General features: G+C 50.9%; 1 protein-coding gene across 1 annotated transcript in view; it reads left to right on the top strand.

The window, feature by feature from the left end:
- ILRUN (inflammation and lipid regulator with UBA-like and NBR1-like domains) overlaps positions 1-14786 on the top strand; it is an 81031-nt gene extending 66245 nt beyond the window's left edge. Inside the window, exon 5 of the mRNA XM_033095777.1 lies at positions 11625-14786. Coding sequence (XP_032951668.1) covers positions 11625-11660 — 36 coding nt within the window. The 3' untranslated portion in view covers positions 11661-14786. The remainder of the gene's footprint in view (positions 1-11624) is intronic.
- Positions 14787-15685: the final 899 nt, after the last annotated feature.

Here is a 15685-nt window from a genome sequence, read left to right as displayed (position 1 = left end):
CAGTTTAAGTGCTGAGGGCAGAGTGACTAAGGCACATGTGGTCTGGTGTGGGTGACAGACAGTGGGAGCTAGCTTCAGCTGGTTGCACTGTGTTCCTTTGAGAACCAGTGGATGAAATCATGGCTTTGAAAAGAATTGGGACTATACTTCATAATTCTAAACATTTGTGTTTGGCTGGAGAATACAGATTTATTTTTAAAGGCGGGCATGATTGTGGTTCTGAGGGGTCTACTGGACAAAGTGATGAGATCAGGTATATACCAGAGTTATGTTTTAACTCTTCCTGTGTGCCAGGTGTGCTGCCATGTACTTTCCGTGTATCGTCTCATTTTTTGGTCAGAAAACAAAAGCTCTGAGGGAAGTAACTTGCCCGTTATCACACGGCTAGGGGGATTCAAATCCAGGCGCCACATTCCTCAAATGTGTTACTTAGGAGGTGAGCCTGGTGTTCGCAGGACCCTCCTGTTGGCCGGAGGCTGTGTGGAGAGAAAGCATTGACTGAGTTGGTGGCCAGTATCATCACGGCATGAAAGGAGCAGAGCTGAAATAAGTAAGATAAGTGGCGCTGATGTAAACTGGGGATTTGGGCATCTTCTTGAAGACGCCCCCTGTTCTTGAGTCTTTAAAGTAGTGACTTCTTTTCTTGGTTGATAAAAATAAGTTATTTTTATAACTCGGGGGGGCATAAACCATGTGGTGTTTGTAATAAATAGCTCCCTGTGATTTATGAATGAATAGAAGGGCCAAAAGGGACCCCTGGGGCTCAAGTTGGGGCAAGTATTTTCAGTTCACTGCGGTGCCATCTTTATGGGATGGTAGGAGGCCCACCTAATGCCCTGCTGTCAGGGATCACTGAGCTGGCAATAGGTTTCATTTACTCTAAAGAAATTCCCTGCCTGCCATTCAGGCTGGGAAAGAACATGATGCTCTTGGAAGCCCATGGCCACAGCTTTAGGAGGCAGGTACAGTTTCCTGCTGCCTCCATAGTTACAGTTTAACTTGCTAAGGTTGGTAGGATGAAATGAAAAGATTGCTTCACGCACCTGCTCTATGAGGGCAGGGTGGATATGTCAACATAATGGCACATCTGTCAGTGCCAGGAACTGGACACCCCTAGAGCCCTTCCCCAGCTGCCCTGGAATAACCATTAGCTTTCTGGGCTCCGTGCTATGTGCTTGGGGGCCAGCTCTGGGTGGGAACGCCTGGCCTCGCTCGTCCCACAGCCTGGAGCGCCATGCTTCTCCCTCCTTATGTGAAAGCTGTCAGAGGCAGTTGGTGAAGTATATGCTGACCTGCTCTAAGGATTCATAAATCTGACTCCTTGCTTTTGTTAGATGTTGGCTGGCCTCACGGTCAGCTGCATTCGGGCTGACCTGTCCCAGGTGAACAGATCAAGTATTGGGGAAGGTTAGGTGCTGTTTTAATGAACCCTTTCTATGTGAGTCATTCAGGAACGTCAGAGGACAAAGTGTCGCAGTAGGTAGGCGCTCACTGTGTTGACACAGGGCCAGTCTTGCCATGAACCCGAGCTTTGTGACTCATCTCTGCAGGTCAGGATAGCGTCTGTTTGGACAGTGTGAAGTAGTGAAAAACAATTTATAGAGGTGTGGAAGGAGAAGAGAAGCCCTGTTAAAATTAGGTACTTCTTCTTCTTACTTACCAGTAATTTTTTTTTTAATCTCTAAATGTTTTTTAAGAAGATCCGACAGAGGAATAAGACACCAACCAAATGATCTGATTCAGGACAGCTGGAAATACGAGTGTGGCTGGCAGAACCAAGGGGCTGGTTCTTCATGACGGCCAAATGCTTCACTTCCTTTCTCTGAACGAGTAATAGTTTACACTGGGGGAGCTGAAAAGAATCCCAAACTCATTTATTTTCTTACTTGGACTATGGCTCTTATTTTGTGTTTGTTCTTACTTAAAAAAAAAAATGTTTAGACCTAGTATATGTCATACACTCCTCCTTGAAACTGGATTACTGTCTGAGCCACTGTTATTACTTCCGCCAAGTGCTGGTTCAGGAGAAACTTGTTATTATCTTTGTGGGGCGGTTCATGGAACTCCAGCGTCCACCACTGCTGGGTGCCATCTGCCCTGCTGCCCACATCCCCACCTGCCTCCCTCTCTCCCTCCCTCCCTCCCTCCCTCCCTCCCTCCCTCCCTCCCTCCCTCCCTCCCTCCTCTCCCTCCCTCCCTCTCTTTCTCTGACAGCCACCCTTTAGTATGTTTTGGATCTGGAGGTAGAGGAGTCATTCTGTTTTATTGCATCAGAAGTCAGCTGTCCTCTAACCTGCTGCTCTCTGTGTTGACTAAGGCATAGAAGAGTTCTTTCCCCTCTAATTAGGTGAGGGTTTAAAAATCGTAGTGGTGGTTACTAGAGGGGGGAGGTTTGGAAAAAGCAAGTCGGTTGCTCTGTGGGTCTGAGGATGTAAGGCTTGTCTATCTTACTGACCTGCTGTGCGGTAGCTGACCAGTTAAACGTAATAACGTGGGGTGGGTTTAGGGTGACTTAGTGCAATTGGGCCCATCATGTGCCCAGTCCAGAGGGCTCTGAATTTGACCAGAAGGCAGGTGGGGTGGTTAGTGTCCTTAGCTGGACTAATGGTTATGTGAGGCGACAGAGGGCAGTGTAACCTTCCCACTGCTGTGAAACTTGAGCCTGTTCTCAGATACAGACCCTTTCCATGAAAGGTTTAAAGATGGCTGAAAGAGAAGCTGGAAGGAAAACTTGTCACTTGATATTTTAGCCAACTCGTGTCTCCTCTAACAAGGGACAGGTAGCAAAAGCATGCTACTTCCAGGCAGAGGCTAGTGAAAGTACAATCATCTGAGCTGTAACACTATCACTTATTAAGCACTTACTATGTGCCAGGCACTGTGCTGAGGACTTGTTAAATTTCATTTTTAAAGTTCACATTATCAATGTATATAGTTTAAGGAGCCAAATCGTTCTACAAAGCTTTTCACAAAAGAATACAAGTCGCCTCTCTGCCTCCCCCCATTTGTTCCCCAGAGGCGCAGGCTCAGTGTTAGGCGTGTGTTCCTGCATTCAGTCCACAGGCAGCACTGTGATACGGCGTGTTCCTGCCTCTGCTTTACGGGTGCTCAGACTGGAGGCGCACAGATTCCATGCCTTGCACAAAGTCATGTAGCTAGAAAGTGCTAAAACCAGGATATGAACAAAAGCAGTTGTTTGTGACTCCTGAGGCAGCTGTCTCAACAGTGCACTCCATGGCTTCCCAACTGCAAATCGTGTTCCAGTGCAATTATCGGCTGAGCTAACAGCCGTGGGCTGGGCAGCGTGGCTTCCTACAGCATCGGCAACACTTCAGATGCGCAAGCCAATTACTGACCAAATGTTATGTGACTTCTCCACTCCTAAACCTCCCCTCCCCATAAGCTACTGCAGACACTACAGAAACCAGCCCTATCTTCTCCTCCAGGAAGGGAAAAGATTCCCTAGGACCTCCAGAGTCACGTGGGCTTAGATTTTTGTTGACATTGAAATTTCCATTTACTCTTATGACAGCAGTACCTGTACCTCTTGAAGTTACAAAACCTGCCTATATCCCCTGATTGTTGCCAAAAGATAGTCTCTGGAGTTTTATTTTTCGAGAACAAATTTAAAATCTCCCTTGAACATACTTAGCATTTTGGAACTAGAACATACTTAGAGGCTCTCTTACTGCCTTTAAATGGGTTTTGTTTCTGCAGAAAGAACATTTTAGGCAACGGGACAGCCAGTCCAAGCCCTGAGGTGGAAGTTGACGAGTTTGTTCGAGGAACAGAGTGGGTGAGGAGGGAAGGGAGGTGTCAGGTGGGTTCTTGTATGTCTAAGTTGGTTGCAGCGCTTAGGAGAGAGGTCTGGGTAGAGATCTAAATTTTGGAGTCATGTTATCTGGATGGTACCTAATGCTATGAGACTGGCTGCAGTCTACAAGTGATGACTGCAGGGCAGGCTTTCTCAGCCATGGATAACACTACTGACATTTCAGGCCAGATAAATCTGGGGGCGGGGGTCTTACATGTTGTAAAATGTTTAGCAGCATCCCTGGCCTTTACCGGCTGGATGCCAGTAGTACCTCCCCAACCCTGAGCATAACAATTGAAAACGGCTTCAGACACTGCCGGATGTCACCCTACCCGGGAGCCACGGGCAAAGATAGAGGAGAGGTCCAAGGATTGCGCTTAGAACCATGTCTAACCTGAGCAAATGACCTCATGTTACCCAGAGCACCTTTACTGCATTTATTCTTAATTCACAACACTCTTGGGAGTTGTGTGGTTATGCTCGTCATTTCACAAAATAATCAGGGTGCTGTAAGTGACTTGCACACATTCTCCCGGCAAATGGGGGGTGGGCCCTGAGCTGGAACCCAGGGGCCCTGTGAGTCTAATGTTCTTCTAGACCAACCTTCCTGTGATGAGGTTTGCTGGCAGACGCGACGTTTGCTGGCTGTTCTCTGCAGGTAGTTTATACGCTGAGATCTCTACAAAAGACTGTGGCGAAGGAGGAAGCAAGGCAGGCGCCTGAGGAGCCTGTGTGCTGCTCCCCTCCCCCCGTTTGCTGGCAGATGAGCACATTCTGTAACAAGGGCTTTGCCAGGAGACTCTGGTTTAATGATATAAAGATGAACCTCTTTTGAAAACCCGGAGCAGCCAGTAAAGTCCTCCCAGCCCTGCTGGTGTTTGCGTTGGCACGGGTCATGTGTGCATTCAAAAAATAAATGGAGCAAACATTGTGAGCCTCAGAAAATGTCTTTTGTTGTCTGTAACATTACAGTCTGACTGAGAATAAAAAGTATCTCCAGGAACTCTCCCTTTTGTACCTCAACAGCTTCAAAGCTGTTCAGCTCCATTGTGTTTGTTTTGGGGCTCCGAGCATTGTTTTACACTGATCTGATGGTGGGCAGTCGCACAGCTGAAGCCGAGCTGGCATTCCCAAGATGGCCGGGGTGTTTCATTTTGGTTGCAAGGATGCATTCTCTTCCCTATACTCTGAATTTAGCATTTTAATTTCTGATGAAAGTCCTCAGAATAGGACTAACTACAGGCTAGACAGATGAGTGTAATTCACAAGCGTGAGAGAGAATTCGTCTCCTGCTGGAGCTGCTCAGGGTTCAGATGAGTCTTCTGTAACTGTTTGGGCAGAACCCGGTGCAGAGGGGAAGGCTATGAGCTGCTGCACCTCACGGGGGAAGGTGGGCTTCCTTAGCGCTCAGCTGAAAGTGAGACCCTTTTCAAAGCTGGGCACGTTCATCTGCAAAGAAAGAGGGTCTTGGGCTTGTTGCTGTGATTTCACTGCCCAAGGGTCAGTTCAGACTGCTTTCCACAGAGATGGCTTGGATACTATTCAGTTAAATCGGCCTCTGCGGTGCTCAGCCTGTGCCAGCCTTATCTTCAAAGAATTTGCTGCCTGACTACACAGATGTGACTGGCTGACAGGAAAGAAGGAGAGCAGTAAAGATGGGGTACACCGAGTGCCGCTCGGCTCATAGGAGTTTGGAGGCAGGAGAAAGCAGTGAGGTTCGGAGTAGCCATACAAATGATGGTGGACAAGGATTCGGACTGAATTGGAGGGAAGGGGAACCGCATGCAGGAAGGCCCAGAGGCAGCCACAGGCAAGGTGTGTTCACGCGACACTGGCCAAAGTGAGCGGTGACAGAGATGTGCTTAGGGAGGGTGGGGCGAGTTTGGGAGGGCGGCCTTTGAAAGCCAAGCAGAGGAGGCTTCACTTTTAATGGGAAAGGAAACAGCCCGCAGTGCTTCTGAGCTGGGAGTGGCAGCTTGCAATCAAAGGTGGCTGAATGGGACCCCCAAGGAGAGACGATTTATTTATTCTCCTCCCTCAGCCATCCAGCTGTTGGGGGCGGGGGCAGGGCTGATGCTGTGAATTAATTGTAAGAGATGCGGGAAGATGATGGTGTGTGAGGAAAGGGTAGTTGACAGAAGGTGACAGGAGCCCGAATGGAAATTGGGAGTGGAAACGGGACCGGCAGCCTCACCGTGGGCCTCGGGCTGCAGGACGGCACCAGTGGCCACGTGGCTGGGAACTTGGATAAGCTCCTCTCTTTTGGGGTGTCCTCCCCAGTGAGAATCTTGACAGTTCTTTCTTCCTTGTTAGGAGTTTCCTCTACTGCAGGACATGGTCACGAGAGCTCTGCCTGCCAGCATCCCACCTGGATTCTTGCACACTTCTTATTATGTGAGATCTCTGTGGCTGGACTCCCGGGCAGCAAATAGCTTTTTCTGAAGTCTTTCCTGAGAGGGGAAGCCAGACTCAGCCAGGGTCCTCCTCGTCCTCCAGAGCTTTAAATAACGTGTCCTCATTCACAGTTACGTCGCATGAGGGTCTGAACACCAGAGTTAAACCATCTGCCGGAGGGGCCTCCTGCCGACGGGAGAGCTGCAGAAGTAGCCGCCTCCGAGGCTGTCGGCCCGTCAGGGGGCCCGGTTTGAGCATTTCTGAGGGCGGCCTCATTGCCCTGCTGGGTCCTACAGGGCAGAGTTCATCGTATTTCTAATTAATGAGAGACTGGCGCGCTTGATCGGGGCTCAGGCTCTGTCAGTGTCGGGCCCCTGCCAGCCGAGCCAGGCCACCTCACATGGTGTTTGCAGTACAGGATCAGGACAGAACTTAGCACTAAGCCCTGTATTCTTCTGTGTTTGTGTTCAGTACACAGAAGTAATACAAAGGGGGCAGCAGGCGGGCGGAGCACTGACACTGGCCCAGGAAATGGGGGCGGGGGTTATCTGGAGCTGTCATCAGTGTGCACACACCGGAGCGTGTTATGTGTTACCTCACCGCCGTGCAAACGCTCCGGTCTTTCTGTTAGCCTGTGGGAAGCTTTTTATTTATTTAAATCAAATTACAGATAAAAACAAAATAACGACAGGTATGTGAAAGTTTCGTGTTGTGGTGCTTTCTCTAAACAACAGGCTTTCATAAAGAAAAAGAGAAGAAAAAAAAAGAAAAGAAAAAGAGCAACCTAGAAAGCCCCATAGGACTCCCTTGTTTCATAAGGAATTTCAACCTTAATTTTTTTTCCCTGCTAGAAGGTTAAAAACAGAGGTGGCTCACTAGCGCAAAGTATTTCACAGTCCATTCATTCATTTTACTGATAAGTTTGAGTCCTGTGTGCAAGGCACAAATAATCGGCAGGAACAGCTTCTACCCTCATAAGCACTGCACTTACCACCATTGAAAATTGATGAAGAAACTTGAAGAAAAATTCCAGCTGAAACAGAACTAGTTTCCGGTTTTTACTACTTGACATACAGTTAGTGTTTTCTCCGACAATATTTTAGTACTCCTTTTTGGAAAAGTTATGTTGATTCCGTGTAATTTTCAGAAGAACTGGAAGATACTGTAGGTGCACACACAAGATCAGTGAGAACCAAATCGCGGCTGAGACTGACTGCTGTTCCACAGGCGCAGCTGCAGATTCATGAAAAACCAATCAGACAGGTGGTGGGTGTTTGTTTGTTTGTTTTAAGGTTTGCTTTGAGAGCAGGATCATGAGTATATGAGTACTGGATCTTAAATTGTCCTGTCAGGCGATTGTGATGAATGAGACTGCGCTTTTCCTTTATGTCTGGAAACGTTCTCTTTTAAAAATATTGTAGAAAATTCGCCAAATGATGGCTTGCAGTAGTTACTGCATTGTGGAAGTGCAGTTCAGGACCTGAGCCAATCGCTGTAATCTTTCACCCTGTGTGAGGCCGCAGTCTTCCCAGACACCAGCAGGCAAGGAGGCCCTCCGTCTTAGCTGGTGAGGATGGAGCACAGGGGCTCAGGTCCCAGGGCTCAGACCAGCCACGATGGCTGTTCAGTGGCAAACAGGCAACAGCTCAACCCCTGAGCACCTGCAGGTCGTCTCTCCTTCACCAGGAATGTTTTCTTGTCCCTAGCAGATGGCATGCTGCTCCAAGAAATAAATGTAGCCTTTGAATTTCTGTGGAGGTTGGAGAGGCCCAGGGGAACTGGCTTTCAGACCTAGAGTCAGATGAAGGAATTCTTTTCTGGGTTTGATTATTTATCCCCTCTATTCGCTCGGATGCATCCAGTCTTGCTGCTGGGATGTGGTGACAAGTGATTGCTCAGAGAGAGAATGGTGACCTGCATCAGACTCGCTGAGTTTTGTAATCTGCTGAGGACTTCAGTTTTTGCTTGAGTCAGAGTTTAATTCGGGGCTCTGGGGTAGCATCCGATGCAGCTATATGTTGGTCTGTTTCCCTACATCGTAGTGGTACAGCTGTTACAGAGAGATGCCAGTGATGCCAGGTTAGTTAAAATAGTTGGCATTTGCTTTTCTTACAGATAAAAAGTTGGAAGAACTGCTAGGCCCCAGGAGAGAGTGAACATTGCCTGTATTGCCAAACCCTACATTTAGACTGGGATTGGAGACATTAGCCACCAGAACCTGTTACACAGGGTGCGGGAACGCCAGTAGAACCGGAAATGTGGATGGGCCTCCTTTTTGAATCTACCTCCATCCCACTGTTAAGAATGGCACTTCCCGCTTGGCCTCCTGCCGTCGGCCGCCCTGGACAAGCTGTTCTTGGAATCTCCACAGGCTTTTTCCTTAATAACTCATGTTGCGTTGCCTGTGTTCTGTGATCCAGTTGTGACACCTCCGGTCCTGCATGTGGGGAGTCTAGATGATAAAGTGGTTTCGAAATAGAATTGGCTTTCTCTTCCTTTCTTGAGGGGATGGCAGTTAATTTGGGTGGAAGGAAAGTAGAGGTCATTCTCAAGCCACCTCTGCACCAGCTAAACATCAACAACAACAATATGCCATTTTCTGGGTAAAAGGGAATTAGGTAACATTTTTCCTCCCAAAAGGCACAGAACCGCAGTCAGGATGGGGAGGATGAGCGGTCTGTCTGTAATCTAAGCTAGTTAAGTAACACACTGAATGGTCTAAGGGCCGGGGCTCTCGCGTGGAAACCGGGAAGTGCACGCGCAGCTTCAGTCCTCTCTCTGCCGGTTGCATAGGACCTGTTTTATTCATCTGTAAACGGGGATGTGCAACTGCTGCTTAGCACAGTCGTGAACGCCCTTCTCCAAGCTTCCCAGACAAATCACAAGGCCGGTGCTCGCTTTATTGAACCCCATGTGAAGTGTGCAGAGCTTTCGTCTGGAAAGCAGTGAAATCTAGGCTAACGGGGGAAATACTTCATAGAAAACAACTGCTGTTTGTTTGAGGGTTTTCTTTTCTCTGTGCATTTTTTCCTGTACAGAGAGACCTTTGAGATTGTATTCGTTTTAAATCTTAAGGGAATCTAAGCCGTTACTGCTTTCCTTGGATTGTTCCAGGTGAATGAATGTTGTTGGGAAGTGCTGAGAGCAGCTTGTGTTAAGCTTCTTTCCTTTTCCACCTGTGGAGTGTGTGACCCTCTGACTAGGCCCTGCAGAATGGAGTCTGCCAGCCCTTTGCTACCCCACCCGCACTGGGTTGAGCAGGAGGGTGCCATGGCTGCTGAGATGGTTCCCGCCTCAGCTTGCCTGCTGGAGGTGTGATGGGCTCGGGGGCTGGCAGACGTGTTCCGTTTGGGCATTTTAAACACTACTGTTCTGCTTTCCAGCTCTGTGCCCTTGACCAGGTGACCTCGCCGTTCTGAGCGTGGAGACCATGCTTGTCTCGGTGGGTCTTTGTGAGAACTAAAGAGAACCTGTTGCGGTGCTGGGACAGCCCCTGCACACAGTGGGTGCTCCGTCAGTGTTGGCCTGTCCACCCCCACATTCACCTTCTTAGGCGCTTGAGTTCCGTGATACCACCGAGCAGCTCTCCAGCTGGTCTTTTGTGGCTTTATATAGGGGCCGGGGGAGGTGGAGGAAGCAAGGACAATGTCAGTGCTTTTCACTGAAAACCATGGAAGCTTGAATCTCATGTTCCCTGTTTTTGGCAGTTTCACTTCTGGCCTAAGCATGACCAAAGGGCACTCTTTCTTGAAATACTGTTTTTCATCCTCCTGAGCCAGGGCATTTTGTGTTGACTCCTAGAGCCTTAAATCTGGAAAGATGTAAGGGAGGAACCTTGAGAGCGTGTGAGGGGCAGGACCTCTCTCAAGGTCACTGGGTGAGTGGATGCAAAGCGGGGGTAGAACCCAGGTCCCCTCCTCCTCATGCTCCACAACACGTGTCCCACTGCACGGGAAGCTGAGGGCTGTACATCTCCAGGAGAGCCCAGCCTCTCCTGCACCCAGGAGGCTGAGGCCAGATGGATGGCACGACCTGGCCACTTGTCCCCAGGCCTAAGCAGCTGTTTAAAAACTTGGTTTTGGAGGGACTGATATTCCTGGGACTTAGAGGGTTCTGACACTCCAGGTAGTAGTCTGAGAAATGCCTGTTCTTTCAGCTGTTAATTCAGCAAATACTTTGGGTACCAACTAAGGGCCAGGCAACATGCCAGATGCTCGGGAGATGGCAGCAAAGTCATACTGAAAAGGGGTTCTGATCACTGGCAACCCTGCAACCAAGCATTTTATTTCTTTTCAACGAAATGTGTCATTTTTTAAAGACAGTCAAATATTGACTGCCCACATCCCATCAAGCTAATTGAAAATGTCATCTCAGCCATTCCTGTGCCGCCTCTTGTCAAACATCAGGAAACCCCTCTCAGGTCATTTGTTGTGGTTACGGCTGAGGTGTCTGCTCCCTGCGCCCATTGGGTCCCTTTGGTCTAGGGGGCAGCTTAGGGTGTGGACTCCAGTGAGGCTGGTTACCTTGGCCTTGACGGGGTCTTTCCAAGGAGCATTCTCCAGGAGCCGCGTGGCAGTGGAGGGAGGCATGGGTCACCCTCCACTGAGTTCGTGCAGCTGCTTTTCGTGTTGGCACATCGTTGAGTCTCATTCTTCCCTCATTAAGGGAACAGTGAGACTACGGTGCCTTTTCCATCCAGCCAAGCGCAGAGAAAATGCCTTTGGGAATTTGGAATAAAGCTTATCTTCATGTGGCAAGGGAGAGGCCATGTGGGGAGAACAGAGATCAAACTTGGGTTTGAAGCTTGGCTCTGCCTTTTACTACCCTTGTGACTTTGAAGGAGTCTCAGACTCTGAGGTCAAATGGATGTCCGTCAAATGGCTGTAATTCTCACCTGGCTGTTGGGATGAGGATGGAAGCCTGTACGCAAAGCTCCTAGTACGTGCCTGGTACCTAGGTGCCCAGTAGGTGGTCACGTTTCTGCTGCAGTGCTTGTGTTATTGACGTGTCATTAATAAGCAGTAACCTGTATCTTGGAAGTTAAGGTGCGGGAAGTGGTGTACAAGGGTCTTTAGCAGAGAGTCTGAGACGTTGTTGTCAAGAAGGAAAGAAGGCTTTGTGACCCAGGCAGGGGAAAGTTGGCACCCATTGATCTACAGCTTGAAAGATGAGAAGACTCTTCCCACCCCCTCCTCTCTCTGGATGGTGTGGTTGAGTGAGAACACTTAGCAACTTGAAATGTGCTGCTGTTTGGCCTCCTGAGGTTTTGTATGGCAAGGACAACCCTCAAGCCTTGTCTGCGCCCTGGGCCTTCCTTGGGGCTCCCTGGGAACCATAGATGCTTTTACTTGGTTTTGGTTGTCAAGTTGTACCTGCCATGTGTCTGCCCTCACTGACTGTGTTCACTCTCTTCCAGGGGCTCCACGGGCCTTACCCCTTCGGCCAGTCTTAAACGGGTGTCAGCAAGAAGAAACTTACAAAAGACAGAAGGCCTGACTTTGGTGGGGGGAGGGCAGGGGGTTCCTCTGGATTGCAGACCACATCGCATGGACCCCTGGCTCTGACCCACCCCATCCCGGAAGAAGAGGAAGAAGCAGAACAGACTAGTTTTGAGTAAACTCAGTATGCATGTGTGAATGCTGAATCGCTGGAATGGTGTGGAGGCTCCAAGAAGAAATCCATGCAGCCGCCGCGGGCTCTGTCTAGTAGGCGTCAGTCTGACAAGTCATAGGTCACTCGGGAAGGGAAAAACAGTTTAAAATGGGGGAAAAAAGCCATCTTTTTCAACAAAACTTATTTTGCCTGCAGACAGGTTATAGTTTTGAGCACATGTTAATTTTTTTCTCTTTCCCCACTTTTATTTTTTTAGGTAAGGGATAGCGTACTCTGTAGAATAGCTGCTTGCTCTGGAAGCGATTCAGGTGAAAGCTGGCGTGGCGTGTGTGGGGATTCTGCGGGTCAGTGCCACAGGGGGCCCTGCCGTGCCACGTGACTCCGCGAGTCTTTGACCCCATTTGTTTTCAGTGGCATCAGCCAATGAATTATCTACCACCCTTTTCCTCCTCCCTTCTCTTTAATCTTCTGTTGATTTACACCTTTAACATTTGTATTCGTCAACCCTGTGGCTTGTTACCATCAGAACCTCTCTGAAGACCAAACTTCCCTGTGTGGCCCGCAGAGGAAGCCTTGAGGACAGGTCTCGGGTGACGTGGGAGTTTCGGAGCCCGAGAGGTGTCCTTCCTCACGCACTTGTAACAATTCAAATTGCTTTTCTTCCATGTTTCTCTAGTCAGAAACACCGTCATGCTTACTGCTTTTTTGGCTTCTTTATACACAGTGGCTCCCTGTTCACTCTGGGAGCAGTGGCTCGTGCTGCGTGTATGTGTGTGCCACGTGCACACACACGGGTGTTGGTGCAGCTCACCAGCGAGTGTGCAGCCGGAAGTGTGAAGGCGTCCATGCTTCCTTGTGTTTCCTCTCAATTGTCTTTTGTGGTGTTTTCACAGCCTGTTAGTGGAGGCTGAGCTGTCAAGGTACGAAAAGACAGCCAGAAATGAGGAATTCGCCGTGGGGAAGGGCCGCAGTTACTGACTGATCGTGGAGACCACGATGTGATGGAAATGAGAGAACCCCCGCCTTGAGCAGGACGCCTGGTTATTGGGGGGCGAGGGGCAGCCCAGCCAGAGCAGAGGCGTGCTGGCTGGCTGGCTGCCGTCTTCGGCAGGTGGCCCCAGGGGCGTCCTGTGGACTCCTAGCAGGCTGAGGTGTGGGTTCCTCCGTGGGAAGCTTGAACCAGGCTAGAACAGCTGTCTGCCAAAGATACAAGAATATGCAAAGTCCCTCTACTCTTCTCGCCCCCTCCTTCCCTCGAGTCTTGGTTGATTTGACAGCCGGGGATATGGATCTAGGGTGTGGTTGCCTGCTTGTTGCCACCCCCCCACCCACCACAGGGGTGTGAGATGAGCAGGGAGACCAGGTGAGGAGTGGCTGCACGGGGTCCTAGAGCCTGGGTGTGGGTGAGGGTCTGCCTGCCGTCTGTCTCGGTCTGGGTGTCTGAGTTCCAAAAATGTGTGTTGTTTGTTCCTCCTCATCCTCTTCTGAGACTGTTGTTTTTAAAGCTTGATTGTGGGAGAAAAGCTTGTATGAAATGACCCTTTGCCTCCTCCCCTCCCCCCACATAAAAGGGGGAATACATTCTGGTCCACTGGAGAAGCCCTGGGGGAGAGTGGAGCCGGCCTGCTAAGCAGGGCAGTGCGTCTAGGTCTGGAGCTGGACTAGGGCTCACACTGGAGCACCCACTTTCTATGCACACGAAGAGTGCCCCGTTCCTGAGCAGAGCAGACTGGACTCCCTGTTGGGTGCGCCAGCCACCACCCAAGCCAGGAGCTCACGATGGCTTTTTGTCTGAGGGCCCTGTTAGGCCCAGGCTGCCGCTACTGTTGGTGCCAACGTCCTGGGACACCAGCACCTGGAGCCCTCCGTGCCCAGCCTTCTCCTGGCTTGGTGGCCCTCAGAGCAGCACATCTCCATCTGCCCCTGGCAGGATCGTGGGAGGCTTCCAGCCCCTGGTTTCCTGGCTTCCTCATCTTCCCTACGCTCGGGGCCCCTTCCCTCTTTCCCAGGAGGGGCTTCCTGCCGCCATTCCTGCCGGAGGCGTCCTGCTCCTCTTGCTTGTGGGCAGCCTGGCCCGTCAAGGTAACTGTCCCACGCACGTTGGCTTCCTCCCAAGAACAAACCATGTCCGTACACGTCCTTGGAGAGGTGAGCTCCTTGCAGAGGCCAGGGAGTAGGGGCCGGGGTCCATGGCTCCCCCCACCCAGGGGCCTGTCAGCACGTTCGTTTGGTCTCTGACGTTCCTGGAGCCCTCGTCCCCTGCTGGTGGGGTGCCCGAGGCCATCCTCACCCCCAGGAGATTCTGCTATTCCTCGCCACACGGCAGGCTGTCTCTGGCAGGACCAGCAGTGTCGTGCCCACGAGGTCAGGCAGGCGCCCTCCTTAGGGGCCTGAGTCCAGGGTGGGAGGCAGAGGCTCCGCCTGGGAAGAGCTTCCCTGTGTGCACGGAGTGAGGTGTGTGTGGATGTGTGTGCACGCGTGCATGCCTTCTTTTTCTTTTCGTCATGGGGACAGTTGAATTTGGGGCATTTTTCTACAAGAAACAGCCTTCTCTCCCTCAGTAAGGACTAGCTATAACTGAAGTCCAGCAAAGGCACTTCCTGCCTGGAAAGAACTTCACCAGGACAGCTGGTGTGGCCTGAGGGTGGCCGGGGTGGGAAGTGGGTGTGAGAATAAACAGCTCCCCAAATTCAGTCAGCCCCAGCAGGAGAGGATGATGGGGTTGCCAGGGCTCAGGAAAGCAAGCGGGTCCCCACTGCACCCTACCCTGCCTGTCCTTGTTTCCTGGGTGAGAGCTGGGCAGCGGTGGCTGCCCCTCCACCTGCGCAGTGGTGTGTAGTAAGCAAGCTGGTGGGTGATTGTGGTGGGGCCTCGTGGGGCCTGGGAGGAGATGAAGATGAGGAGGTTTTCCTTACTGTATAAATGAATATTTGTATGATTAAATTAACACACACACACAAAAACCTTTGCACGTGTGTCGGTGAGTTTTCTTGCGCCCTCAACCCCCTGTGTGTCTGGCCCCTCGGATGGCTCCCTGATGTGCACTCTGGTTTCTGGGTCGCTCCCTTTTGCAGATGGGAACTCAGTCCTGGGGGTGTAATTAGGTCTGCTGCCCTCCCTGGCTCCTACTGACCAGAGAGGTGAGGAAACTGCTTCCAGTGCCCGCAGGTCCCCAGGGTCCCATGCATCTGTTGGCATTGTCCTGTCCCGGCTCAGAAGAAGCTACTGTTGAGGAGCCGGCCAGCACCGTTGGGGCGTTTACTGGGGCCGGCGCGCAGGACAGGAGGCGTACACAATATCGTGGGCATTTCCTGCTGGGAAAGCTGGCGAGGCTGAGTTCCGGGGGAGCCCTTCTCAGTCCCACGTGGGCCCCGGCACCCTGGAATTAGGAGAGGGTTTCCCATGGGTGCGTATAGCTCCTGGGTGCTCTAAGCCTCCTTCTGGCATAGTAGGGATTAGGTAAGTGTGGGGGACTGGTTTGGGATCCTCAGAGTCAGGAAGAAACCACTCTCCAGGCAACTGGCAAACACCCTTGGAGCCCACCCCAGTACTTATGTGACAGGCCTGTGACCTTGGCCAAGAGGCGGGTTACACAGTGGTCACAGAGCATGAAGGAAACTTAATCGACAAATATGATGGCCAGTGGTGGGGTCACTGGATCCAGTCCTGCATGTCTGGAGCTCTTAAGAGCTCAGAACTCATTTGTCCTGTCACGTCATCACCCCTCTGCATTGGCAGGAAGGTGACATCAGAGGGGAGGCAGCTGCTTGGGGCTCGCAGGCGTGGACCTGTGCCCTCAGCTCGTAGACGCTGGCATTGTTTTCGCGTAAATTGCAGACCCCCAGACTGGGTCTTCACCCTGGC

Source organism: Rhinolophus ferrumequinum, chromosome 3 (genome assembly GCF_004115265.2).
Source record: "Rhinolophus ferrumequinum isolate MPI-CBG mRhiFer1 chromosome 3, mRhiFer1_v1.p, whole genome shotgun sequence".
NCBI lineage: Eukaryota > Metazoa > Chordata > Mammalia > Chiroptera > Rhinolophidae > Rhinolophus > Rhinolophus ferrumequinum.
This window is presented reverse-complemented; position numbering and strand designations above follow the sequence as displayed.